At 55.8% G+C, this 26162-nt stretch overlaps 9 protein-coding genes across 9 annotated transcripts; 2 read left to right on the top strand and 7 right to left on the bottom strand.

Annotated features, from left to right (window-relative positions):
- Positions 1 to 169: 169 nt before the first annotated feature.
- On the bottom strand, positions 170 to 3323 carry J3D65DRAFT_202429 (alkaline-phosphatase-like protein). The gene is made up of 3 exons (XM_066794422.1): positions 2828 to 3323; positions 2450 to 2779; positions 170 to 2390 (listed from the first exon to the last, which is right to left on the bottom strand). Exons 1-3 carry the CDS (start codon positions 3133 to 3135, stop codon positions 206 to 208), a joined length of 2823 nt encoding a protein of 940 aa, XP_066658428.1. The 5' UTR covers positions 3136 to 3323; the 3' UTR covers positions 170 to 205.
- Positions 3324 to 4533: 1210 nt separating this feature from the next.
- Positions 4534 to 7161, bottom strand: J3D65DRAFT_202533 (heterokaryon incompatibility protein-domain-containing protein). The gene is made up of 4 exons (XM_066794423.1): positions 6995 to 7161; positions 6655 to 6921; positions 4711 to 6601; positions 4534 to 4667 (listed from the first exon to the last, which is right to left on the bottom strand). Exons 1-3 carry the CDS (start codon positions 7062 to 7064, stop codon positions 4914 to 4916), a joined length of 2025 nt encoding a protein of 674 aa, XP_066658427.1. The 5' UTR covers positions 7065 to 7161; the 3' UTR covers positions 4534 to 4667; positions 4711 to 4913.
- Positions 7162 to 8071: 910 nt separating this feature from the next.
- On the top strand, positions 8072 to 9846 carry J3D65DRAFT_202110 (uncharacterized protein). Its single transcript, XM_066794420.1, has 2 exons — positions 8072 to 9467; positions 9533 to 9846. Exons 1-2 carry the CDS (start codon positions 8176 to 8178, stop codon positions 9687 to 9689), a joined length of 1449 nt encoding a protein of 482 aa, XP_066658426.1. The 5' UTR covers positions 8072 to 8175; the 3' UTR covers positions 9690 to 9846.
- Positions 9602 to 11585, bottom strand: J3D65DRAFT_689838 (tryptophan RNA-binding attenuator protein-like domain-containing protein; the record flags this gene model as incomplete). Its single annotated transcript, XM_066803896.1, has 4 exons — positions 9602 to 10225; positions 10331 to 10848; positions 11014 to 11391; positions 11519 to 11585. 4 exons carry the CDS (start codon positions 11583 to 11585, stop codon positions 10004 to 10006), a joined length of 1185 nt encoding a protein of 394 aa, XP_066658425.1. The 3' UTR covers positions 9602 to 10003.
- A 1638-nt stretch (positions 11586 to 13223) lies between these two features.
- Positions 13224 to 14245, bottom strand: J3D65DRAFT_664551 (domain found in IF2B/IF5-domain-containing protein; the record flags this gene model as incomplete). Its single annotated transcript, XM_066802747.1, has 2 exons — positions 13224 to 13393; positions 13444 to 14245. 2 exons carry the CDS (start codon positions 14243 to 14245, stop codon positions 13224 to 13226), a joined length of 972 nt encoding a protein of 323 aa, XP_066658424.1.
- Positions 14246 to 14798: 553 nt separating this feature from the next.
- On the top strand, positions 14799 to 15301 carry J3D65DRAFT_664550 (uncharacterized protein; the record flags this gene model as incomplete). Its single annotated transcript, XM_066802746.1, has 2 exons — positions 14799 to 15039; positions 15195 to 15301. 2 exons carry the CDS (start codon positions 14799 to 14801, stop codon positions 15299 to 15301), a joined length of 348 nt encoding a protein of 115 aa, XP_066658423.1.
- A 614-nt stretch (positions 15302 to 15915) lies between these two features.
- On the bottom strand, positions 15916 to 16824 carry J3D65DRAFT_201940 (uncharacterized protein). Its single transcript, XM_066794417.1, has one exon. The coding sequence runs from the start codon at positions 16620 to 16622 to the stop codon at positions 16041 to 16043; it is 582 nt and encodes a 193-aa protein (XP_066658422.1). The 5' UTR covers positions 16623 to 16824; the 3' UTR covers positions 15916 to 16040.
- Positions 16825 to 17026: 202 nt separating this feature from the next.
- On the bottom strand, positions 17027 to 19993 carry J3D65DRAFT_583355 (uncharacterized protein; the record flags this gene model as incomplete). Its single annotated transcript, XM_066797729.1, has 2 exons — positions 18664 to 19993; positions 17027 to 18483 (listed from the first exon to the last, which is right to left on the bottom strand). The coding sequence occupies exons 1-2, from the start codon at positions 19736 to 19738 to the stop codon at positions 17027 to 17029; spliced, it is 2532 nt and encodes an 843-aa protein (XP_066658421.1). The 5' UTR covers positions 19739 to 19993.
- Positions 19897 to 21294, bottom strand: J3D65DRAFT_201955 (uncharacterized protein). The gene is made up of 3 exons (XM_066794418.1): positions 21009 to 21294; positions 20897 to 20955; positions 19897 to 20819 (listed from the first exon to the last, which is right to left on the bottom strand). The coding sequence occupies exons 1-3, from the start codon at positions 21064 to 21066 to the stop codon at positions 20370 to 20372; spliced, it is 567 nt and encodes a 188-aa protein (XP_066658420.1). The 5' UTR covers positions 21067 to 21294; the 3' UTR covers positions 19897 to 20369.
- Positions 21295 to 26162: the final 4868 nt, after the last annotated feature.

The raw sequence follows: 26162 nt of genomic DNA, 5'->3' as shown, positions 1-26162 counted from the left end.
GTAATTTAATTCGTGTCTTTTGTCTATCCACTTCGACAGCAGTCTATGGTAGTCTCCATTCGAACCCTTTCTCGTTGGGCTTACAGCGAACAAGCAACGATTTCCTAACCTTCATCAGCAGCAAGCAAGAGTAAGCAAGCAACCCAGAATCCCTGAAACACCATTACGCCTTTGTCCTCCTCCAGCCATTCCTCCACTATCACGATCACGTTTCCCACCAATGCTCTTTCTCGATGCGCCCGCCCTTCGCACCCTCCACACCACCACGATCCGTACTCCTGGCAACACCGTGATAATTCCAACGTCTGCGGCTCTCCCAAACCCACCACCGACCCACCTTCTCCGCAACCTCAGCCCAGCGCGCGGCGAGGGGTCCGTGGGCGCGCATGACGCGGTCGCGCAGCTCGGCGCTCGTCCAGCCCGTCACGATTTGCGGCGCGGGCTCGAGGGCTGAGGTCGCCGTCGACGTGAAGCGCAGCGCCGTCGTACTGCACAGCGGCATGACGAGACGGTAGGGAAGCGAGGTCGACGAGAGCGCCAGGATCGCACCGCCTGGGTTGATGGTTGTGATGTGGAAGTCGGGCGGGATGGTGATGTTGGCGGGGGAGAAGAGCGCTGCGTTGTTTTGGTTTGTATTGGTGATGGCGGTTGCAGAGGTGGTGGGAGCGGCGGGCGCGGCGCTGGAGGCAGTGGACGGAGGAAGAGAGGCAAGGTGCCGCAGGAGAGATTGACCTTGGTAGTTGGGGAGCAGGCGCTGCGCAGTTTTGGCGGCGGAGTCGGGCAGGGAGTCGGTTTGGAGGAGCAGGTCGAGAATTGTTGGGAGGATGGAGAGAATGGAGGCGGTTTCTGAGGGTGCGATTTGGACGCGTGGAAGAGAGGGGTGCAGCATGAGGAGTGGGATGTGCATGTTGGAGTTGTGCCCGTTTTCGTAGCATGTAGAGGAGCCGTCGATGGGGTGGAAGGCCATGCCGTGGTCCCCGACCAGAACCACCAGAGTTTCGTCAAGAACTTGCTGCTCGTCCAGCAGCTCGAAAACCCTCCCGATCCACTCGTCCTGCCACTTGATAGCGTTGAGATAGTCGTAGAAGGGGTCGTGACGTGAGAAGCGAGATCTCGAGTGGAAATCCTGACGACCGTCCCAGTCCTTGGGTGTGCTGTAAGGGTGATGTGTCGTACTGGTTACGTGCGAGATGAAGAGGCGTTTGCTATCCTTTTTCGCGCCCTCAAAGCGTGCGCGCATGTATGGAATCAGCTCTGTTTCAGGATAGCCAAAATAGTTGACTTCTGGTCCCGTTGGAGGTGGAAAGCCGACATGGTCGCGTATTTGTTCTCGCATCACCTTGTCCTTGAAGCCCATTTGCGGATCCAGAATGTCTTGCAGGTCAAACTTGTCAGTGACGGACTGCATGATAACGGATTCCCATTGCGAAGAAAGAAAGTCCTGGCCACCAGCTGACGCGTTGTTCATCTGCGAGTTGAAAAGGTCCAGGATTTGCGCGATACACGGCTGGTATATTTGGCCCTTGACTTCTTCATTAAAGTCGACGGGCAAGGACTCGACACCGCAGTGAGTTCCCAGCATGCTCTTCAAGGTATAGGCAGCGGCAGTGATGGCTCCTTGGACATTGACTCCGCCCATGTCCCCTTCAAAAGCCTTCCTCCAGCTTTGGGACGAGAGCTTCTTGTCAATGGCATTGTCCTCGCCAAATCCGTTTGATTCTCCAGTCAAAAGCTGGGCCACCGGGGTAAGGTTCTTGAGCTTCCTGTCCAAGTCGTGCTGATCCAGATTCGGCCCGTTTGCAGAGATCATCCTCTTATATACGTCACTTTCTTTTTTGAATGGAAACATGTCTTTGCGAGTGCTTTCCAGTGTAAGAACAACGACATGCTTAATGGATGGTTTGCTCTTGCGGAATGTATCCTGCAATGACTTCAAGACATCCTGCTTGATGTTTGTAAACTTGAGCGGATCGCATCTTGGGTCGTATGTTTTCTTGGTTGAGCTTCCATGGCTTTCGGTTGATGGATCGTTTGCTCCAGAGTTTGGGAAATGAGAGTGGTTATCCTGCGGAGAGTACGTTTGTAAAGAGCGACAGTAATCTGAGCGCGGCATCCATTCCGGAAAGTCAGAAGAGCCACCCTCCCAATCAAAGGCCGGGAAGTCCTCAAACGGAAACTCTACTGGCTCCCGAGGGTACGGGAGACAAAAGTCAGAGTCGACGGGATTGAAGAGAAGCGCTCCAACAACCGTCAGCGGAATCGAGCCGGACATGTGAGCGTACGGAGGCCTCGTTGGACGCACGACATGCAGCACGATGACGGTGACCAAAGCGGAAATCAGAGCCAAGGACCTGAGTTTGCGAGGATAGACAGCCGATCTCTCCCTGATCCTATATCTGTGAGTCAGCTTTCCACTGCGCCAAGGGATTGGCAGCCAAGTGTTTCTTACCTGTCCTCGCCATTGGTCTCCTCCACCAGCATGGCCACCTTCTCTGGATCGTCAGCCCCATCACTGCGCCTCGAGCAGCCAAAGACTTCCTTGAAGGAGCCAGCGACGGCGTCCAAGGCGTGGTCAACAACGTCATTGAAACTTGGCGCGATGAGGTAGGCGAGAAGTGCCAAGACTCCAAATGCTAAGGCCATGCATGGGAGCCCTGACAGGAGCATTTTCAGTCCGCCGGGGTCGTTGGCCATAGCTGTCCCCGCAAGCCATTGAATCTCACCTCCCGTCTCCATGTAAAACGAAATCGAGGCAGCCGCCGCCGCGGCAGTGAGCATTCTAACAGCCATTAGTATGGTTTTGGAGAGTCTGAATTGGAAAACTTACGCGAGGAGTCCGCCCAGCAGCTTTCTGAGCATACCGAATGCGCAGCGCTTGCGGCGATAAAACAGCAGCTTGCCGAATGCGAGGAGCGCGACATCAGTTGAGAGGAAAGTCGGCAGGTACAACAGATATAGGAGGATTGGCAGCGAAAGAATGTGAGTGTACAAGTGGAGCAACTTTGCTGCGAAGAAGGAGACAAAGAAGAAAGCAAACTGGTCCTCGGTGCGGTGGAAGATGCCCAAAGGGCCTTGAAGAATACCTCGTAGCATCTTCTTGGGCGAGTGCTTTCCGGTGGGGAGAGTAACCTCCATTGCGAAGAGGCACGCGAGCAGGCGGAGGAGTGGAGGGAGAGGTGCGTATTAACCGGCCGTGGCCAGCAGAGGAAAGAGAAGGCTGCACGCGATCAAATGTTAGTGCATGGTGTTAAATCGGGGCGAGAATAGGCCTCAAAGTCGCGGCGGGTGGTAGACCGCGCCACTGTGGAAACGCCGCACATTGCACAGCCAACAACGCTTCTCGTCTCCTTAATCACCTTGAATCTGGTAGGTCCAATGTTTCGAGTAGGCAAGCATTTGATGTCACGTTGAAAGCTTGTTTGGGCATTCCGCGGGCTCGCAATCGGGCTGCCGCACCGCTCACGTGCGTTTGTCCTCAACGACCTACCGAACATCGTCAGTGTTACTTCACAATGGCTCCACAATCACGAAGGTCAAATCTAGCAAGAAAATCGCGGCGGGACGTAGCGCTCCGCCACCGCTTGCCGGAAGCTTATTTTGGTTCAACAGCCGTACGCAGGCTTGCAGCGAAGGCATGCCCTCCCAAACGTGGTCGGCGCCGGCAAACGGGAATCCCCTTTGCCCAACGACACACCATCCGGAAGATGACAAGCGCCCAATCCAACGGGCGTTGTGCTCGTGTCCAAGTCTGGATCGTCGTGGGGCGGTGAGGCTGGCTGGCGAGATGGACTTGGGCCGCGGCCGCGGCCAAAGCCACGCCTGAAAGCCAGCGGAGCGGCGACAGGGAAGGTGAGTCGTTTTAAGCTGAGCTGGAGACGTCGATGAGCTAGTGCGTCCCAAGAATGTTTCACGGCCTCGAGCCCTACAGGGTCCTGGTCATGCCGAGCTTACTGTGGCTTGGCTTTGCGCTAACAAAGCTTAGCATTGCTTGTGCCCCGCCCTCCGCATCGTATTTTTTGCCCCTGACAATCCTGTCGCCCCCTGATAGCCTATTCGGGTAACTGTCGGAAAGCTCAGACTGGAAGGCACGGAGCGGAGCGGAAGTTTGTCTCCGCGTTGACAAATGCGGAGAAAATGTCGCTCGCCATCACCTGCCGCGGCCAAGAAGCATTTTACCCAAAAGTTCCTCGAGTGCATGCAAGCGCTACGCGCGTCTTTTAGGCTGTGCTGTCAGTGGACGGGAGCCATTCAGATCAAAAAGTATAACCAAAACTCTGTCGGCAACTCTTACCCCTCCACGGAATTTTTGAAAATGACATCTCTGGTCTCAATGACGTAATCGTTGTTAAATAAGCTGCGAGCAAGCCGATCATGATTGACTTGGTGTTGACTGACATGCAGAAGACCGAGGCTGAGGTGTTGACTCTGAAAGTGGCCGAGCTTCACGCAAGAGTGGGATTTGGAAGCTTCAAGGTTGTCAAGAGGCTGTGGTTCGAGCTTAAATCTCTTTGGCTTTGAAGTTTCGGCTTAACGCGCCGTACATCGTCATGCCACTGTTCAACAACTTTGCAATTGGCGTGCGTGTCGATCATGGTGAAGATGTAAATACGACATGGCGGAGTTTTGCCTTTCGCAGCTAAGTTGGACACGAGACATCGCATTGCCTGCTGCTGGTGGATCAGTTTTGTCTGCAAATGGAGGCAAACTTACCCAATGGCGTGATATTTCCAATTCTTTCCAAAGTAAAGATCCGATGGCGTGCAAATGGCACATGAGTTTGTCTGGCAGCTTCCAAATTGAGAAGAGAACTTACAGCTCTGGGCTTCCAATCAGACCAAAATTCGACGACTGGCAATTTAAAGATCCAACCGGAGTGACGTACAATTGACAGTGAACTAGATGCTTCTATCCCGTCAAATAATTTCTACCACCGTCCTCGGAAGCTTTTCGATAAATGTTCCAACTTCTCCAGAGATCTTGTTCCGGGCCTCGATAGAGAAGTATCCGACCCGGCAGAACTTTGCTCCCACGCTCTTGAGCACTAGCCCATGTACGTTCAATCCCAGGTTCGCAAAACATGACGAAACTATGGGCAAACAGTAGAGCTCTTCAAAAACGTCGTCTGCTGTGTCAAAGTCGATGTGATGATGATACTGATTATCACCCTGCAGGGTTTGGCGATTGTTGAGGTCGAGGGGACTACGAAGGTCTTTGATCTTGACCTGCGATTTGTCCAATCCACTGGATTCCAGTCCGTAGACTGCAAGAGGAGCAGTCACGTTCAAAGTCCCGTCTACGACTTCCCCTGTCTCATCATGCAGTGGGATGACTTCCGCATGGTTGACTGAAACAAGTTGTTTTTCCTCTCCCCAATAGTCGAAAAAGTCGTTGGGATTGATGTTCCCATCGACAGAAGCCCACGACCAGGATGGGGCGCGGTACTTTGGTCGAGGCAAACGGTCCCCCCAAACGCACCATAGAAGGCTCATCGGAAGAGTTGCATTCCAAATGCCAGCAAGGTAAGTCTCAAAGTGACGTAGAGAATCATCGTCGGGAATTCGCCGCAGAAGTCTCTCTTGTCGAAGCTTTTCCTTCATGTCATTCGCAAGACCTGCAATTGCGACCAATTTGTCGCTGGGGACAGTCAGTTTGGTAAGTGAGAAGTCCCTTACGAGCCCATCCCAATCGAGGAACAACTCTCTACCCGGGCCTTCGTAGTCAGATTCGAGGATGAAGGTCTGATTGGAGTCAAGAATATGTTTCCAAGTGTGGCGTCTGCCTGAAGATATCGGCGGGTCCCAGGAAAAGTCGAGCAAGTTAGCAGGGAAGGTTTCAGAGCACATGGACGTCATGCATTCCCAAAAAAGCTGTTTGCGTCCAAAGTGAACAACTCTAGGGGCTAGCAACCTCTCTTGCAGGATCCATCCGCGACATGTAATCGGTCCTTCATTGAATTCTTCAGAAATGGTCAATGGAATGAACTCCCTGACGCTGTAAAGCTGTGGGATTGCAGCTGTCCCGAGATTTATATTCAGCCAGGGGGTGCGACCCACGGAACCATCGCGGTCGAAGAAGCAGCCATCTGTGTCGTCAAACGCTGCATGGGCCGAAATGTTCAAAGAGGAATGCCGATACACATCTTGCATCGTAGAACTTTCCCTGGACCAGTCCTCTTGCGAATCTTGAAAGATGCAGAGCCTGTCGATCCAAAGATATCGAAAGTTGAGAGTCTCGATGACGTGGAAGGCATCCCTGAAGGTTTTTGGAAGCGTACCCAGAGATATCCCTTCACGAAGGATGAGAAGTGTATCTGAAGAAAGCCTTAGCTTGCTCGTGGCTGGCTGATTTCCCCAACAATGACTGAGCGTCATGTAAGCTGTCCCTGGCGGGCATTCATGCCTGAGCACCAGAGATATAGATTTTTCAGAGTGTCGGGTTTCGAGCTTGAGGAGACGAGATGGAGTGAAGCCAGAGGAAGAACTCAAGTCACATCGGTCGTGTGTGTGGAGACAGTCTTCCATCCAGGCCGAGAGTTGCGCAAAAGACTCAGTTGACTTTGTTGATGCCGACAAGGGGAACTTGGAAATAGGCAATAATGGATCTGACCAGTTAGATTGGGCGTGGAGCATTATGTCGGCAAAAACCACAACTCACCACCATGATGATACAAGTCTATCAGTACTTCGCCATCTGCTGACCCACGAAAGGAAGCGAGGATCGATGGTCCTATCGGTCCTGTTGTGTTCTTGCTAAAGCGAACGATGGTAACCACGCCTAGATGCGGATATGTAGGAGCAGCATTCTCGAGCGCGCTGCATACACGGCAGTATGACCGGGAGTGTCGTAATATTTCCACGTCGACATGATGGGCGTATTCATATGCCAAAGGATGATTCTCCTCTGTGCGTGTCCTTGCTAGCTCTATCACCATGTCAGAACCTTCACAAGTTCTCAGGCAGTTCGTGCCAGAACATACCTGCAGGCGGTAACCGACCGAGCCTTCTTGAATTCTCTGGACTCAAGATTCCTTCAAGGGTTTCATAACACACTTGACAAAGCTCCATTTTTGCGCAAGTTGTTGAGCCTGGAGATGTGGAGGTTCAATCAAACGCAAATGAAGAAGGATGCTCATCTTCCAGCTTAGCATCATGAATAGGACGGCTCAGCTTTGGATAACATCGCGGGCGGGTCCGTGGTGCTGCAGGTTGGGTGATTGGACGTAAACGACATCGGATTGGAAAGGTGGGCCAGCAATCAGCTAAACAGCCCCGCAGTAGACCGAAGTTGCAGAGCAGACCTCTGAAAAGGGCCCCACGCTTCTCGAAATCAGATGCAGAGCGCTGAGAAGCTGGGGAATAGTGTCATGTTGCTCTGGATGCGTGAGTCGGCCACGAGATTGGTGTCGACGATGCAGCGGATGACAGAGGCTGAGATGCTGTTGAGTCCAGTGAGAGGTGACTGTGGCGGGGCTGTGGCTTCTCCGGCTAAGCCCAAACAGTGCTAGCGCCAAACCGCTCACAGACCGCCGGCCAACGCGTCGCCCACCAACCAACCTCAACGCCCTCCTTGTCCCTGTCTTTCAACGTCACCTCCTTTCTCGCCCTGTCTTTAAGTCAAACTTGTCTCGATTGTCGCTAGCCGAGCATGCCGATTTCAACAATGCAGTCAAGCCGCTGCTTGGCGGTGCTTTCGCATAGAGAGCATTCGAGAGGAGATGCCCTGTGCTCGACTTCTCTCACGCGCCGAAGGTCGAAGGTGACAAGAGTTTCTCAAATTTCAGCGCAGGATGCAGTTGATGATGTTTGATGAAGAATGTTGAGGGTACAGTGATGCGTCTGTGATAACTTCGCAGAGAGACTTTTGACGCAGTCAGTCATTGAACCACCAGCCATGGTCCAAGACCGTCCTTTGCTATTGAATTCGTCTTGCTAAAGCACACGTGGTGACGTCGAGTGGGAGAGTACTTCTACGTCGGAATTCCTAGGACAATTCACGGTTCTTGCTAACATTCTCAACCAATTAAGCGTGTCGCCGGACCACAGTCAGAGTGGACCTTGAAAATCACGAACCGCCTGTTCAAAAGTCCCAAACCCTCGCCGACTCCCAAATACCTCTGAAGGCGACTTTCCGACGCGTTTGTCGCGTTATTCGTCTCATTCTATCGGAGCACCATCGATGGAGCCCTCTGAAGGCGACTTGCTGACGCAATCGTCGCGCTTTTCATCTCATCTCATCAAAACATCACCAATGGAGCCTGCAAATAAAGTCTCGGATACATCTGACGATGATCTTGTCCAAAACGCATCCATTTCAACTGCCATTGAGCCAGTGGATCCTGTCCCGACCGCCTTCCTTAAAACTTTCGTCCAAAGCATCAATCTTGAGCCGCCTTCACGCCGTTCCAATTTCTCAGTCAAACTACAGGCGCTCAAGGATGCGCTCCGACTCAAATACATGGAGTACAAAGCGCCACTGCGCCGCAGTCAGCCCAAGCAAAGCAGCATGCTGCTTGGCCTTCCGCCTGAGATTCGCGAGATGATCTGGAAAGAATTAGTGCAGGGAGACTACGTCACGCTCGTGGTGAAGGAAAATCGCAGATACAGAAATGGCCTCAAGAACCGTGGCCCCTGGTGGCAATCGATGGAATGGATAAACAGAGACGAGATCGAAATGAAAGACCGAGCAGACTGCGAAGTAAAAATTCGCCGCGCCCACCATGGAATTAGCATGTCAATGCTACTCGCCTGCAAGCAAATCCATCGCGAACTCCTCGGCGTCTACTTCCGCAAAGCCGTCATTGAGCTGAACCCGTTTGGTCCATTCCGATTCGAGCCCCTCGGGCCGTCATTCGAGACGCTCAAACCCCTGTCCACGATGGGCGTCCTGGCCAACGTGCGATTCGTAACGACGTCGCTGAAACTCGACAACAAGGCGCCGTACGCCTTCATGGTGGAAGAGACACTGTGGCTCTTCCGCCTGCTCCGGCTCTGCCCACAAATCCGCATGCTCCGAATACAGGCCAACTTCTCGCACCGCTTCCAACCGTTCCCCACCGACCCCATAGAGTTCTGCGACCAGGTCGAGGAAAAAATGCAGCTGATGGCGTCCAGGGCCTACGAGCTCCTCCCCATGCTGCCCAGAACCGTCAGGGGCCCGCGCCCTGTCACTGTCAAAGACCCCACCAAGGACTGTTCCTGCAAGCTAAACAGACAAGCTTGCTGCTGCACGTGGGTCGTCGCCTTTGTTTTCCACCCCGAAGACGATTGCTTCATCAACACCGACTTTTACACCCCTGGCGAGCCCGACTGGTCGAACCAGATCCTATTTACGCGCCCTCGGCGCCGCAAAAACAAGGACGTCATCCTGAACCGCCTCGAGACGCAAATCTTGAACTCTCCGATTTGGAAACCAAAGAGGATGTTGGAAATTGAACCCGTCCGCGACTTGCCAAAGGAGTTTTCATTCGAGTGAGTTTGCCTCTGCCACGATTCGTCCTCTCTGGATGAGGCAGAATGACTGATTGGATCTGCAGTCACCTACGGGCGTCGGAGACGTACATCCCGAAACAGACGCTGCGCAAAAAGTGGTTAAACAATTGGAGATATAGAGTGCTAAGAAAGCACAGCAGGTTTCGGCCTCTTAGTCATTCTGACTTGGTAAGCTGGTTCTCCGAAATCGATGACGACTAGGCAAGCGGGGGCTTAAAAGTGAGGGTTGTGATAGGAACAGTTCAAAGCACTAGAAGAGTGAATAATGGCTGCAACTCTCTCGCAACCATAAGTAGGGGCAGGCGTTCGTAGAAAATAGTGGAAAGCAATAGTAGAATAGTAATACAAAAGTGACAAATTTGCCCCCGGGACGAGCAGACACAGCACAAGCTTACGCCGAACTCATCAGCCCCCATACAGCAAAAGCACCCCATTGCCAGGACGCAATCGACCATGGAGCAGAATTGACCGTCACGCCGCACCTATCAAACACCACCTGTCCTCGGTGCAGAAATCTACCCACTCGCCGCGCTATGCGCTGCCAACCAAGTAGCAAAAGCAGCCGGGTTGCGCGTTTGCATGAACACAGTGCCCGGCCCGGTAAACTTGCACACCAGGCCCTCGCCAGACACGAGGCCCGACACTATACCGCCGCTGGCGACGCGCTCGAGGACGTACTTGCAGCTCCAGGCGACGAGGTGGCCGTTGTCGACAATGTGCTTTTCGCCTTCGACGAGCTATAATGGGGATTTGTCAGCAAGCAGCTGGAGGTAGGGATGGTTTTAAGGGGAAACGTATGGACGGGAAGAAGAGAAGAAAAAATGATGGGGTGAAAGACGTACATCTTTGCGCAAAATGGCGCCAAAACTAGTGATCCACACGATGCCCGCGCCGCTCATCTTATACACGAACAGGCCCTCGCCCGAGAACATGGCCTTGGTCAAGCCCTGACTCTTATACTCCTTGACGACGCCCTGGGTCGACGCCAAAAAGGCGTCTTTGCTCACACTCCACGTCTCATTGCCGCCGAGGCGAATGTTGGTGACGTCGCCGAGGGCCTGGGGCGCGAGCAGCAGCTCGCCGGGCCCCGTGTACGTGCTGTTTGCCATGTCGCCGCCGGCAATCAGCTTCTTCATGCTGAACTTGACCGAGCCTTTGAGCGTGATGGTCGGCGACATGGCGAACATGACGCCCGGCTTGGCGCTGACGGGGCAGCCCATGGCCAGTTGGATCGTGAGCACCGTGTTGGTGTCGCGGTGGCTGATGCGGTAGCTGCCGCCGTTGAATGTGCCCACGTCGTCTTGTGTCGTGCCCACGCCGACGAAGTGCGTCTGTGATGGTGCGCCGCCGGGCATTTGGCCTGGCGCGTTCGAGTTGAATGTGGACATGCGCTGCATTTGCTGCTGCGTTGGCGCTTGGCTGGGTGCCTGCTTTTCGGATGTGTAGCCAGAAGCCGGTGCCGTATGAGGTGGAGCCGTCTTTTCGGACTGGTAGCCTGCCGGTGGTGCTGTCTGTTGGGAGTAACTTGGAGGATAACCTGGAGTGGGAGGTGCAGCGAAAGGAGGCGGAGACGGGTTCGCGTGATGTCCAACGTTGCCTCCTGGTGCGGGGGGCTGAGTGTACTGTTGGACATGCTGATGTGCTGCAGGCGGTGGAGTCCCATGATAAACCACATGCTCGACTGGATTTCCAGAGGACGCCGGAGGCGGGGGAGGATTGAAGTGTTGCTGAGACGCCGGCGGGCTTTGTGGAGGGTGGTTGAAATGCTGTTGGCCCGCCGGAGGGCTCTGCGGGGGAGGATTGAAATGCTGTTGAGAAGCCGGCGGGCTTTGCGGAGGAGGCGGGAAGAATTGCTGTTGCTGCTGGGGCGGCGGAGGTGGTGGGTAATGCGGTCCTTGTCCGTCTGCGTTCTGATCAACACCTTGCTCAAATCTATTCTGAAAGTGCTTGGGAAAATCACTACCTTGCGGCGGAGCTGCACCTCAATCAGCAGAATTCAATTTGAAATTCAAACAAGAGAACAAACTCACGAGGAAAATACTGCGCCTGCCCTGCGACAGCAGGAGGCGGACTGCCTTGCGATCCGTATCCAGACATTGTTCTGGCAGCTCAATCGCAACAAGGCTCGAGAACCGGTTCCAAGGCGGTTGTTCTTCACAGCCTTTCCGCTCGACAGAAGCAAGGCAAGAAGCGAGCTAAGACCGGCGATGACGTTGGACAAGCAGCACAGCAGTCTGACTCGAAGCTCTCCTCTCTCTTCCTCTCCAATCAAATGAGCCCAGTTCAGCCGTAGTGCAGCCCGTCAGCCCCGTGTTTTCTTGGACAGCAGCGTGTCGAATTTGTGACAGGCAACACTCACAAGGCCACAGCAGCGGGGCCTGAAAGCGGTAAAAAAGAATTGACGACGCGGCGCAAGTAGCTGGAAATACAGCGACAATCGAACTCGAAGACCAACAGAAGATCGAGCTGGGAAGGACGAATGACCAAGCGGAGCAGAAGACAGCAGAAGAGACCCACCTCACTCACCACGGGGTAGGCATGCAATGTACGATTGAAAGTATGGTCTGCTCGAGCAGCGCGCCGCCGCCGGCGACTGCATCAGCATATATGTGAGCCCCAGAGAGAGGGAGCCCCCGGTCGTCGCGGTAGCGCCAGCTTCCCTGCGGCGATCGCATTGTTGCGCTCTCGAGAACACCTCCGAGCGGCAGACCAGCTCCATGTCTGCGTAAGCGGTTGTTTTCTTACGAGAGGGTAAAGGACTTGCAAGGACAGCAGCAGAGTACGCGGGTGCGTACGCAGAGAGCGACGCGATTCGTCCATAATCTTTCCCGAGACGTCAAAGACGGCCAGTCAGCAAGTCAAACCAGGCGGTCGTAAGAATTCCCCCGTCTCATCCACCCCCATCCATTTGTGGCCACGTCTGCCGCGATTCGATTCGCCGACGACCACGCACGCCGAGTCCGCAGGTTGTGGGCGGCAAGACTGCATGCTTTGTGATTGGTGTAGCCCGGCGCTTACGGTCGACCGGGGCAGTGACAGGTGGGTGGATGGGACGCGGCGGACGAGTGAAAGGTGCGCACTGGTCTTCCAAGGGTGGAGGGATGGAGGGGTCGGGGGGCGGCGAGGGCGACAGGGATAATTTCTCCACGCAGACTTCCTCGACCAAAAATTGCAGCACTATTCACGGTGCCTCCGCAAGCGCTTGTACCTTGCACTTTGCATGCATTGTAGACGTATGCATTGTAGACGACATGCGGGCCACGATAATTCCGAATGTCGCTTGCTCGTGCTTGGTTTGGGGAAGGACATCACGAGAAAACAGCCCATGAGCGGTCTAGCTGAATGCCACTTTTGATTGGCGCATATGCAGTCCCCTTCTCGCCTCTCAACTACAATACACATCCTTCATCGCTCCAAGGTGTCGAGGGGAAGAGGGTAGTAAGGAAAGAAACGGGAGCCGAATGCCATTTGGATGCTTTGCCCCTGGCAACACCACCGCCACTCCACCAACCCAAGTTCCACCGGTCTAGACAGATGCCGTGCTGGCCGCTTGCTTTGCAGACGCTCGTCATGCATTCGGACGTCGCCCGGAAAATGAAGCCATCAAATCATCACCACGGCCTTTTTCCAAGCGTGACGCCCCAAAAATCCACTTTTGCAACCCACACTCGTAGACTCGAAATGCCGATATCCAGGTTGGACATCTGCAAAATGTGTTGGAGAAGGGAGGGTAGTTTAACCCTGTTGCCTCCTTCTCTTGCCGACCTGGGCCGAGAAACCGGTCTTGATGGCCGTGACACTGCGACGGGATCCGCACGAGTTGCAGGTGACGAAGTACAGACGGTTCTCGCCCTTGCTGAGCTCGGTGTCCGGGGAGCGGCAGGTCTTGCAGGTGACGTACTCGACTAAAGCAGGTCAGAATATAAGTCAAGCTTCAGAAAGCCGGAGATCTCACCAATGTAGCGCCTGAGGACGTTTTCAATCTGCTTTTGTTGGAAACGACCCTTGATGACCAACCGCCTGCTGCCGTCCACGCTACCGCTGGTACCCAATTCGGCGAACAGGAACTGGGTGACGTGCTCGTCGGTACGCTTCATCCTCTTGCAAATCTCGGCAATGTTGGCGAAAATGGTCTTCTTGTTGCCTTCACGCAGACACTGGGGCGGGGGGATCTTGTAGCTCTTGCCGCCGCTCGAGGCGAGGTCGGGGTGGTGCGAATGCAGCATGGTGAAGAAGCGCGAGAGGAGGAGGTTGTAGTTGATGGGGGTCTGGTTGTCGTGGGCCCAGATGCCGGTGCCCTTTTCCATGTCGCCCTCCTGGACCGCGTCCTCAACGGGTTCGGCCTCTTCCTCCTTGTCCTCGCCAACGGCGCCGGCCTCGGCCAGCTTGGCCTCAAAGTCGTCCGGGTCGACCTTCTTCTTCTTCTTCTTTTTCTTGAGCGCGGATGGGTCAAACTCGCCGTCGGCAGCGGGCGTCTCGGCGTCATCGCCGTCCTTGGGCTTGCTCGTCTTCTTCTTCTTCTTTTTGGCGAGGCTGCTGAACATGTCCGTCACCTCGTCGACCGCCTTGTCGCCGGTGTCGTGGCTGTGGCTTGCGGCCGTGTCCTTGTCGCCCGTCACAGAGCCATTCACGTCCTGGACGTTGCCGTCCGCATCAACAATCTGGGCGCCATCAGCGAATGCGACCGACTTCCTGGGTTTGCGCTCGGCGTCGGGGCTCTGCGGCTGCTTGAGGCACGACTTATCAGGCAACGTCATGGTAGCTGAGTGCGAGAGCGAGAGAGAGAAGAAAGCCGTCGACAGTAGAAGAGCTGGAGGTTGAAGAAGAATGCAGCGAACCTACCTCGGTGTCGGCCATGATTGCGGCGTGGGCTTGTGCTGGAGTCTCGGCGGCGAGGGCAATGCACAAACTGGTGCCGTGTCGATGGAAGTTGGCCGGGGCGGGGGTGAAGGTGTTGTTTCTGGTGGGCTGTTGTGTGGAGCAAGAAGGCGGTCCGTCACCAAAGAGCCCGCCAGGACAATGACTCCAAAACTCAAAGCGAGCGCTCGGACCCCCGGTCCATCTCCGGCTAAACTCCGACGTGCATCCGTCATCGTCGCCTGCACCCCGGCCGGCAACCTACCCTCGACCTTGGAAAGCTATCCGTGGCTCTACGTCTGGCCTGGTCGAGCACATTGAGTCCAGAGGCAGCAGGACGGACAAGCCGTCTCCACCAACCTCCCCTCCTAAACACCACCTCGACCCTCACCAGCCAGCTCGACACCCACCGCCCCTCACCCTCCCACCCACTCCCCGCAAGCAACTACCGCCATGTCATCAATGACCGGCTCCAGCTCCTTCGTGGTGCCCCCCTCGCACCCCTCCTCCACATCGGCCGACGACGACGTCGACTCGCTGCCCTCGTCCTCGAGCGGCGACCTCTCCTCCGAATACGACGACAACGACGCCGAGCGCGAATGGCGCGAGAGCCTGCAGCAACTCGAGCTGCTGCTCACCATGGTCGTCGTGCCATACCTGGGCAAGTACTTTGGCCGCAAGTGCGCATACTGGAGTAAGTGTTCACCAACGCACCCATTGGCGCAGGAAGAGCAGGCAGACTCCCCGCCGCCTGGCCATCCATGTGTCTACCCGGCTTGCAGTCTGCAGTCATCCATGGCGATGATTCTCGAGGACTGTGCGGCTGACCACTCATCCGCCGTCATTTAGGCTGGGCCAAATTCATGGAATGGAAGTACCCCGACATCGAAGTGCGCGTGTCGAGCCCCTCCACGTTCAAAGGCGCCGGCGCCGTCGCGGCCGCGGCCTCTCTCTAAAAGGCCCAAACAAGACAAAAGCAATCAATTTCAATCATCGAGACATTCCAATGCCTATCCAAACTGGGATCACACGTTCAGGATATGACGACACGGCTGTGTCCAAAAGAGCCTCCTAGACTACATAACTGTACATTTACACCAGGCCAGGGGGATAACGGCCGGCTGGGTCCGGCGACGCCCCCTGGTCCTCGCCATATCCCTACGCGAAGAGAGAAAAGATGGGAGAAAAAGAGAGGGAAGAGAAGCGGTCCTTCCGCGGTGTGGGGAGGACATGATGAAAACGACGAAGCACGCAAACAGGCAGGATCAGGGGAACCACCTCCACACAATCCCCTTCCCTGGACCATTAGTAGACCAACCTGGGCACAGCAAGGAGAAGAAGAAAGAGGAGGGAGCCAATCAGACGAAAAACTCCAGACGCGCTCTTGGAGCAAAACAAGACTATCTACATACATATCGCATGCGTGGCGCGCAACGCAACCGTGACCAAGGCCCAGAGCTCCACCCCAACTGCGCGTGCCCCTGGGCCTACTTAGTCTACCACGACCTCAACCCTCTCACGGGGAGTTGGCGAGGGAGAAGCGGGATGAGAGAAACCACTCAGGACAGTAGTCAATGAAGTCCTGGGCTGTGCAGTGTATTGTCTATGTATTATCAAGCTCCTCACACCCCAATCCGCTCGCTCCGCTACACTCCACTACGCTCGCCACGCTACGCTACGCAATTACAATGGCAGTCAGGCGCTTCCTCTCTTTCCCACTCTCTCCATCTGCATCCGCATGTCTATGCCCGCCCACTGCCGCGCCCATTGTGCCACCACGCGCCCTGGCGCGTCGTAGCCATCCATCTGTACAAGTCGAGCCAATTCAAACCAAGCCAAAACAAATCCACGAAGAAAAGGAAAGCAAAAGAAGAAAACAGCGCACGTATGTATGATGCCTATGTGCTGTGCTGCGGCAATACCAATACCAATTCCAACACAAACAAGACCAGAAAGAAAAAAAAAACAGAGAAGCCGACGCAGGCAGGCATGCTTGCTCGGTGGCGATCGCGGGCTAGGAAGGATACGCTTCGTTGTCGTTTCAATCGTGACAGGACAAGATAAGACGAGGCGGGCCCTCTGAGGAGGCGGGCCCTCTGAGAGGGAGAAGGGAGGGGAGAGGAGAGGAAAGGATGTCGTGGGTCTGTCTGTCTGTCTGCGGAGTGTGGTACGCTGGGGGTAGTGCTGCGTACGTGTTTGCGAGCGGTCAAATCTCCGGTCTTTCGTTCTGTCTTTCTTTCCTAGCGTCCCGGCTCGTTGTGGTGTTGGTGAGGCCATGGGGAAAGCTGAGCGTGATCCTTAGCTCGGTACACGCGCTCCAAGGCCCTTGGTCTCTGCGAGCGTTTGCCTCCGTCCGTCGGTCTTTATCCAGCGCATGCGCGCACGCACGCGCCCACTGCCCATGTCCACGAGCCTTGGTGGTTTGGCTGGACTTGACTTGACGCGGTGGCGCGGAAAAGAGTCGAGTTGGTCGGGGGCGTGAGGTAGGTAGGTCAGTTCTCGCGTCCACCAGGGTTGTGTCGTCTGCGCCAGAAAGAGAGGACGGCCTCCTCAGCGCAGCCCGCATAGGTGCTTTTTCTCTCCTTCTTCCTCTCCATTTCAGGTTACATGCCAGCTGCAGCTGCAGCTGATACGCAACACCGCATATCGACAACTCCGGCCGTACAGCACAGCTAAAATCACTACTCGCCCTCGCGATGCTCCGTAACAAGCTCCACATCCTTGACCGGATGCAGCAGGGCCGCACGCAAACACATGCGGCCCTCGCCCCACACCTCCTCATGCTGGCCGCCATCATTATCAACCACGTAGCCGAGCCAGCGCCTCCACAGATTGGGCGCGAAGCCAGCGTTGTAGTACCATGTCTGGCCCTTGAAGTTGTGCTGGCGCTCGTCCGAGAAGACGGAAAGCCGGCTGCCGCCCGACGCGCCGTTGCGGCCGCCGTTCATGGTCGCGGCCAGAAAGTCCGTCGGCCACCGCCGGTCGATGAAGACCGGGTGCGGTGCGTATACGGCCTTGAGCCCGTGGTGCAGCGCTGTGGTGCCTGGCCACATTTCGCTGAACATGGTGCGCCGCCGGCGCGACGTGTCGCGGTGCATTTGGAGTAGCAGGCGGCGCGAGAGGCGCGAGGCTGTGATGATGGCCGTGCGGCGCGGCGGCAGCTTGGCTGTCGTGTTGTATCCAGTCACGTCGGCCGCGAGGATCCAGTTTGTGCCGTCGGGATCGAAGAGCGGGTTCAGGGTGATGAGGTCTGCTTCTTCGCCCACGCCCCACTGATATTTGTCTTCGACCATGGTGCGTGGCGGCAGCGGGTCATTTTCCGAGTCGATTTCATCGTCATCTGGGTGCTCAGGACCCCAGATGGGTCTGTCGGCACGTGGGGCTGCGTCGGCTTTGACGTCGTCGGGGATATTGGGATCATTTTTGGCCATTCCGTTCCAGATGTTGGACTTGGATGCTGTGCCGTGCTCTGTCTGTACGCGCACCATGTGCTTGAAGTCATCCCAGGACCCATGCTCCGTGGGAACGTAGAAGCGCGCGTTGCGCTCCCAGAGACCTTTACGGGGCTGCTCCCGTGCCCAGGCCGACACTTTGTCGAAGAGGTGATAGTAGTGGCCCGTGTAGCGGGCATCCATCTCCCAGTGCCAGAAAAAGTCGTACTCCAGGTGCATGTGGGCAAAGTGTTGCATGGGAAGATAGGTGCTGCGGTAGACGCCGTACACGGGAAGGTCGCGGTAGTTGGATTCAGCGAGACCGCCGTAGATGAGGCTCATCTGGCGCTCCGTCCAGAGGGTCCCCATGCCGCGGAACTCCTCTGGAAGAGACTCGGCGAGCACGCGCTGGTACGTCTCTTCGTCTGACCAGATGGGAAGGTCGTTGTCCTTGACGTGGATGAGAAAGTGCACCTCGTATTCGCCGCCCGAGTTGAGAGCAAGCTCCGTCACCAAGGCGCGCAGGTAAAACAAATCCTCGTCGTCGTAGTTGAAGTCGTGCCAGGTACGGATGATGACGGCGGTCCGCGGGAGAGGCTTCTTTGCCTGTCTCGATTTTTCTCCACTGCCCGTATTGACAACGCGAAAAGGCTTGACCTCGCCAGATTCACTCTCCGGCTTCTTTGCCACTGTTTCCTCGGTGCCCTCTTCAACTCCCACGGGCTTGAAGGGCTTGATCGTAGCTCCCGACCCTTCGTCAGCGTCCGCTTTGACCGCTTCTGCATCTCTCTTGACCTTGGGCGTCTCTGGCTCTTCCTCCTGTGGTTTCTCTTCTTGCAATCCGTGAAAGTAAAAATGATTGTCCGCCTGACCAATGTCCTTGGGACGAGGCCTGAATCTGTGCTTGTTGCTCTCGATGCAGCGCTGCTGCACCTGGGCCCACTTGACCTCTCTAAAATCGACCTGGTCGTCGTCTTGCCACACCTGGTAGGCACCCTCGCGATCGCCTTCCATGCCAGCGCCGCTGCCACCATGCTTTTTGCTGTATCCCCAGCCGTACGGACCCAGACGCCCGAAGCGCTCAAAACAAATGTCGTCACGCAAGCCAAAAATCTCGTAGGAGCCCATGACGTTTTCAGGCGATCCCCTGACGACGCCCGGATAGGCGCGTACCTGGGGCATGCGCTGCTTGGTCCTTTCATCCAAATAGCACGTCTTGACCTCGGCGCCATACTCCTTGATGTATTCCGCGGAACCATATGCCGGGTACGGCGAAATGACTTGCATGGGCGGCAGGCCGTGGTCCCTGTTCCTCTCGTCCTCAAAGCTCCAGCCCTCTCCTCCAGTCTCTGCGCGCTTCTTGGGCAGGCCCCGCCCTTCTTTGCCGCCAATTTGTAGCAATTCGCTCGCGTTGAAGCCAGTGCCAGGGTATTCGGGCTTGTTGTCCGAGTCGTTGACCAGGGTGCGAATGCCGCCATGGTAGCGCCTGAGAAAGGGAAAGGCCTCCCACGGTGGCGGGAGATCTGGCTCCTTGGCTATGCCCGTCTCGACGGCGATGTGAGAGCGGCGGCCCATGGCCGAGAGCAAGATTATAAAGAAAACGACGAAGCTGCCGAGGGCTAGGGCGAACCAGCGCGAGAATCGGCGGCGGGCGATTCGTGGATTGGAGTAAAAGGGCGTCGAGGCATTCTGGGCGGCGGCGGCAGAGAGGCTCTGCTTGCGTTTGATCGAGTTTGAGCGGTGGCGGTATCCCTTTGGAGTGTTTTGCGGCATCATGGGTTGCATTGCGCCAGAACCGTAGGTAGATGGCGAGCTATGTGCGGACGAGTCGTTGTAGTCGGACTCGTCTTTTTCAAGACTGTAGGCCTCATCGGGATCGTCGAGATAGCTGTTGCCGCCGGGCAGGGGATCGTAGGGGCGCAGAGTGCGCTTGGCGTTGCGGAAAAAATTAGAGGCGGACATTAGGTAGGTCGTGACATGAGAGCGAAGGTAGAGGCTAGGAGGCGGGAGGCGTCGAGAAGGCGGCGCGGAGGGAGCAGAAGGTGGTTTCGGAAAATGGGGTCCAAGGTGGAGGGGTTTCAGGAGCGGTTGAGAGGGTCGATTGATGGATTAGACAGGGCAGAGTTGAGGGAGCAGAAGGGCAGGACGAGGTGTTTTGTTGTGGTAGGGGCGGGCAGCGCGCTGCAAGTGTCAAGACGGTGGCGGCATGGTACATAGGATACAGCAGCGGTAGTGGTAAGGCACATGTAGGTCTGCAGGTGGTGTCGCAGAACCCTGTCATGGTCCGTGCGCGTGCATGTGGTGTTTCCCAGGGCAACTCTCCGTCTCTGCCTCTCTGCCTCTCCCCCTCTCTCCCGCGCCTCTCGTCGACCCTGACCCAATACTCGCTCTCGCTGTCGTCAACCTCGAATTCTCCAGGCGCATTGCTAACAATTCCCATTCCATTCGACGTCGGCGCCCCTCAGCGTCTCTGCCTGCATGCCGACCACGACAAAAATAGCCCCAGCCCGTCGCTTGTCTGGAACCATGGCATCCAATATCCATTCGTACCCAATCACCACCGCCCATCCTGGCGCTACCGACCGTCCAGTCCTCACTTCTTCGCCCTCTTGCTCTTCGTCTCTTGCTCGTCGCCGCCGCCGCCGCCGTCCGCACCCCGCTTGGATCCCGCGCTGATGCGCGAACTCTTGCGCGTGCCCTCGCGCGTCACCTTTTCCGGCTTCTTCGCCTTCGACTCGCCCTTTTTGGGCCTGCCGCCCTTGCCCTTCTTCTCGGCCTGCTCGTCCTTTTTGCCAACGGCCTTTTTGCTAGTGTTGGCCTTGGGCTTCTCTTGCTCGTCGTCGTCGTCGTCTTCGTCGTCTTCGTCCGCCTGCTCGCCGTCCTCTTTGACCTCGTCTTCCTCGTCTTCCTCCTTCTCTACCTCCTTGGCCTTTTTGCGCCCGCTCTTCTTCTCTGGAGCGCCCTTCTTGGGCTCGTTCTTGGACCCGGCGTCGTTCTCATAGCCTCCGCCGCGCTTTTCGTACTCCTTGGATAGCTTGGATGCCTGTGATTTTGCGCATTAGAGACATTTTCCGTCTACTTCGTCCAAAACGCGCTCTGGAATGAGCCGCGCCAGCTTACCTTCCATGCAGACCACTGTCCTTTGCCGCCGCCATCTTTGTTCGTCTCGTTCTGAACTTCTGCAAGTTGTTAGTTCGCGTTGCGACGCGCGTGACGATACGACGCGACGTACCCTTCTTGACCTTTTCGCGCAGCTCCGGGTCTGTCGGCTTTCCCTTGGAAGACGGCATCTTGAAACGCGTGGCAGGTGATGGATAATCGATCGAGTCCGAAGATAATCTTGCTGTGGAGTGAGATGTGCGATGCGCCCGTCGCAAAAGGATAAAGGCTGACCGTCTGTCGCGTCTGAAAGAACAACAAGCGTCGTCGCGTGAGCAATGTCGTTGTCGAGGTCTGTCGTCGGTCAAGCGCGAAGTTCAAGCTTGTCGCCGAAAAAGAGATGCAGCAGAGCGAAACGCGACCAAGCAGATAGGGTAGGCCAGGTAAGGTATATTTTCCAGGCGGGCCGGTGTATGACGGCGACCTTTGTTTGTGTGCGCGTCGTGTCGTTCGGCCGGGGCGGGCTCCCAGTCCAGTAGTCCAGCGCAGCCAGTCAGTCAGTCCCTTTGACCCACTGTTACAACCAAGCAAAGCAAGGGCGAGAGGGGCCGTCGCGCTTAAACGCACGCCAGCCCGCCGGCGAGCCAATGGCTTCCGTTCCTGGAACGCGCGATGCCGTCAAGCTGTTCCTGTTTGATCGCGGCCCCTCCCCTCGTCGCTCTCGTCCGCGCTGCCACCAGATTCCTCCGCCAATGGACATCGCGATGGCGTGCTTTACTTTTTTGACTTTTTCTCTCTTTTGATTTCTATTTTCTCATTTTTCTTACTTTTCGTTTTTTTGCTGTGTTTGCTTTTGGCGTCTTGTTGTTTCTCTGCTTAGGTGTGAGATGTGTGACGTCTGCCCAAAACACCATGGTGTCCTCGCGTCGCGTCACGCATTGCAGACCCAAGGTGTTTCTTTTCTGCGCAACGCAAAAATGCTGCTGGAATTTTCCAAACTGGACACCATTGTTTCCATCGACTGTAGACGCAAGAAAGACATGCGCACGAATGCTCCTGGAGCGCATGCACATGGCGAATGGCAGAAGTGACGATCTCTCCATCATACCACACGCGCGCGCGAATGCTCCTTCCACGCATGCCACATGTTGAGTAGCAAAAGTCACCGCCTCTCCATCATACCATGCGCGCACGAATGCTCCTTCCATGAACCCGAATGTTGGGCAATAGAAGTCCCCCCTCCCCCGGCACGCACACACGAATGCTCCTTGCGTGCACCTACACGTTAGGCAACAGCAGCCACAACTTCTTCATCCTACCATGCGCGCCTGAATGCTCCTTGTACAGACGCGCACATGTGAAACAGCACAAGTCATGATCTCTCCAACCTACCACGCGCGCACTGGTCCGTTCACCGCACGTGTTTCTCCTAGCACTGGCCCGTCCACCGGACATGCTTCTCCTGGCAATATATAAAGCGCCGCGGAAGCAACCTTCGTCGCCCAACATCCTCAGCCTCAGCCTCAGCCTCCAACTCGGCACTGCGGAAAAAAGAAACAGCATGGACGACGAGACTGTCTGGAAAGACTTCTGCAACGGCTACACTTGTGGCCTTCTGCGGCTGGCGGAGGCGGCTTTGAGTAGTTTCTGTGCTGTCAGTTGCGGGCTCCTGCGGCGGGTGCTGGGTGGAGTGGTGATGATATACAGTGTAGGGGGTTGGTGATGGAAGGCAGCACCGTTGAGGCGTGATGGTATGCTGCAATACTGGCAGCGGTTTGGTAAGAGTCGGCTAGGGGAAGAGGAAAAAAGAAAGTATTCATCTTGCTGAACGATTCCAGGCTCCAAGTCTCTCTCTTGTCGTCCAAGAAGCGCTGGCTCGTCGCTCGGAGAGTTTCTGGGAAGAGAAAAGGCCAGGAGACTTACTCCTTTTATCCCGCTGTCAGAAGCCTAGCCTCACATGTCTCTCAAGCATCAGGGCTCCGATGCCGCTTCCAGCAGCCCAGCCACGCGGAGAGTTGGTGCGCGAGTAGTCGTCGCTCGTGGGAGAGGAGTATTTCAACGCCGCTCTTCTGCGGACTTCTGGACAGCAAAGTCGATGCGGCTCTGTTGAAAGCGTGATTCGAGAACATCACACTGCTGGTTGTTGCTCTGGCTACAAAGACAGTCATTCTTTTGACTGCGGCTTTCTTCGCGCTGTCCGCTACGCAGAGTGGGTGGGAAGAGTCTGTCAGTGAAGGAGTACATCACCAGCGCTTGTCGCTGTGTACCAGAAACAAAGCACCTTGCTGGAAGCCTTGCCAACTGATAGGTAAGTCAGACTGACTAAGTACGCAGAAGTCCTGCATCCGCCAGAGTCTGCAGAAACAACGGCCAGCCGGCGAAACGACAAGTGAACAATTCGGTGTTTGGTGACACCGTCGGGCGTCTGGTGGCAGTTGTGGAGACTAAGAGAGAGATGGACGAGCAGATTTTATACCCAGCCAGGCTGGCAACTGGCGGGCCTCGTGCAGCCGTCGGCTTCACATGGCACTTCCAGCTTCAGGGGCAGCACGATGGGACGCAGGTGGACGCTGTGTCATGGCGGCATCTGATTCCGCGCCATGTGAATAACTGCGAGGAGTATATAAGCCTCTTCTTCCGCGGGAATCCAGCCGACAAACCGAGCCAGTCTTGCTCTGGTGTCAGAAGTCGGCAAAAGCGTATATCCCCTCAAGTACTTGTTGCTTGAGACTTTCGCAGAATGTTCGAACTGGCGTTTCTCGCCTGCGAGAAGACGCAGGCGCAGGGGATCCTGTGTATCTTCTGGACTCGTCGCTTCTCAGGGGAGCAACAAGAAGAAGCAACAACAAGCCCCACCATTTCCCCCTGATGCTGACCACCATCCACCATCATCAACAACCGCCATTGAAAGCAGCACCGACCCTGGACAAACAAACCAACGGAGCAGCAAACCCACCACCACAAGTTTCAAAGATGTCGAGCTTCATACACAGTAGCAGAGCTCTTCTGTGCGTCCTGGCATCCCAGTGCCGCTGAGTGAAGAGAGAAAGAAGGTCGACCGGGGGTGCATCGCGCTTTTAAGGGGTCGTCGACCGCGCACGAGCCAGGCCACAAGGAGACTTTGACCGAGCACGTGGTGCGTCACAAGGAGGCTTCGCGCGCGTGGTTGCGTCATTGTCCCGTGAGCGGCGGTGTAGAGCAGTTAAAAGGCGCCTCCTCCGCGCCGCTTTCTGGATCATTGCACTTCCACTTGCTGTGTGGAAGACGGCGGATGTGGATTTCTCACTTGTGCAGTGTGAACATGATCCCCACATCTTACTTTGGAGGTGCTGTGGGGTTGTTTGAGGCTTGGTTTGTTGCACTGGTGGAAATAGGGGGCCGGCTGAGGGGCCTTTTGCTGGATGGTGGAGGTTGCTGTTGTGATTGCTTGATGCTGTGGCTCAGCGCTGGAGATGCATGATGGACAGCTGCGGTGGGCGACGCTGTGTTGGCAGAGCAGATTGATCGACAAGGCGAACACCACACTGGCCCTCCAGGCTCTCCAAGTGTTGTTTGTGTATCCGAACTCGGTAGCAGACCCTGCAAGCCAGTTGTCAGAACCATCATCGGGTACCTTTGGGAATCGCAGTCCATTGCCCTGAAGAAAGATCTGCGGAGCTCGCGCTGTGGTCCCTAAATAGGCATTCGACGCGCTTGGACCGCAAGGCAGCAGTTTATCACGAGCCTGGATGACAGGAGAGTTGCCACGCGCGCGTCACGCTCACATGCTACTGCCGCTGTCAGAAGAAACGGAGAGGGTCCTATCATCGGGAGCTCGGCCGCAGCACGAGCCATTGGGAGAGGTATAAAAGGAGGGAACTTCCGTGGGTTCCAGGACACCATCCCCAACCCGCTCCGTGAGCATCAAACACGGACCGTCAGTTTTTCTTCACTTCTCTTCTTTCTCCTTGCTCCCGACTGGTACCTCAACACTTCTGGGGGAGAAGGAGTTGCGGGATTTGTGGGCTTGCTCTCGTTCTGGCGGTTCCGTCATGACAACACCTAGAAGAAATCAGTGATGGAGCCCATCATGCAACCATAGAGAGGCCCTTCATCACTATCGTGTCTCGCTGATCACCAGTAAGCCTTTCAGCTTTGCGAGTTGCCTTTGGCTGCGCGGACGAACCGGCGAAGACAATCCTGTACTCTCGAACGCCGCGACAGAACCAGTAAATCTGTTGGCAAACTCATCTCTCCTTTGATGTGGAGGTGGCGCCCATGTCTGGAAGAGAAAGAATCAGGGCGAGCGGTCCGTCTTTTATATCGTTTCAGCGCGCCAGGGCCATTGCTGTCAGATGCCAGTTCCGGCATGTGGGCGTTGGCCTGTTGGAGCGGATGACCTCAAGCACATGACTCCCGGAAAAGACATTTCAACGGCCTACGCTTGAGGTCCACATCAATCAAGTTGATGGGCTGAGCAAACAACCCTGCTCTGTGGCCATGGCTGCTATGGGCTCGGATCCAGTTCATGGCGACCTCAGTGAGCGAGCGAGTATGTGCCTCGAAATTCGTGCGTTGAAGGCTGCGGAGCGAGGAATCGGTCCAAAGAGAGGTTGGCCATGCAAGGACTAGATTTGCAGAGGATGGTTTCTGTCACCAGCCATAGACTTGAGAATCTGGATTTGAAAAGCTAGGTACGCGATTTGGCTCGGAGGCTGAATGAACACTTCGACGTTTTCCAGTAGCTGCGGCAGCACTACACACAATTTTAGCCCCGGGAGCTCGTTTGTTGACTTATTGATTCGTTACTGACTTTTTGGGCGATTGAGTGAGGAGATTGAATGCGTGAATGGGAAGTATGCTGACGAAGCCGCTGGCCACGGTCACCGCCCGCACCACAGCAAGAGAGCGCCTGCTCGCGGGCGGCTTCCTCGACGAGCGCCCGCAGGCGCTCGCTTAATTTGCATGGGCGCGGCGGGCTCAAGTATAAAAGCTTCCTTCGCCCCCCAGCTTCCAGTCCTTCTTCTTTTTCAACCAACGCTTCAGGCCATGGAGCGACCTATGGCCTCCTTCTTCCCCTGTCAGCGCTGCACCCTGCACCTCCTCCCCCCTCTTGTGCCTCTTTTCTTTTCCCCTCCCCTCTTTGTCTTTCCTCACTACATTACTCGAGTCAGGGATGCTCATCTCAAAATCCTGGGTGGGTGGGTCTCAGTGCGCCGAAACAACCTTCGGGCGTCGTCGGCAGCTGGGGGATTACACCTCTTCTTCCTCATTTTCTCTTTCCCTTCCTTGAGCCAGGGATGCTCAT

This window comes from Phyllosticta citribraziliensis, assembly GCF_038025025.1.
Source record: "Phyllosticta citribraziliensis strain CPC 17464 chromosome Unknown J3D65scaffold_2, whole genome shotgun sequence".
Lineage (NCBI taxonomy): Eukaryota > Fungi > Ascomycota > Dothideomycetes > Botryosphaeriales > Phyllostictaceae > Phyllosticta > Phyllosticta citribraziliensis.
The sequence above is the reverse complement of the archived record's forward strand: the minus strand, read 5'-3'. Positions and strand labels throughout refer to the sequence as shown.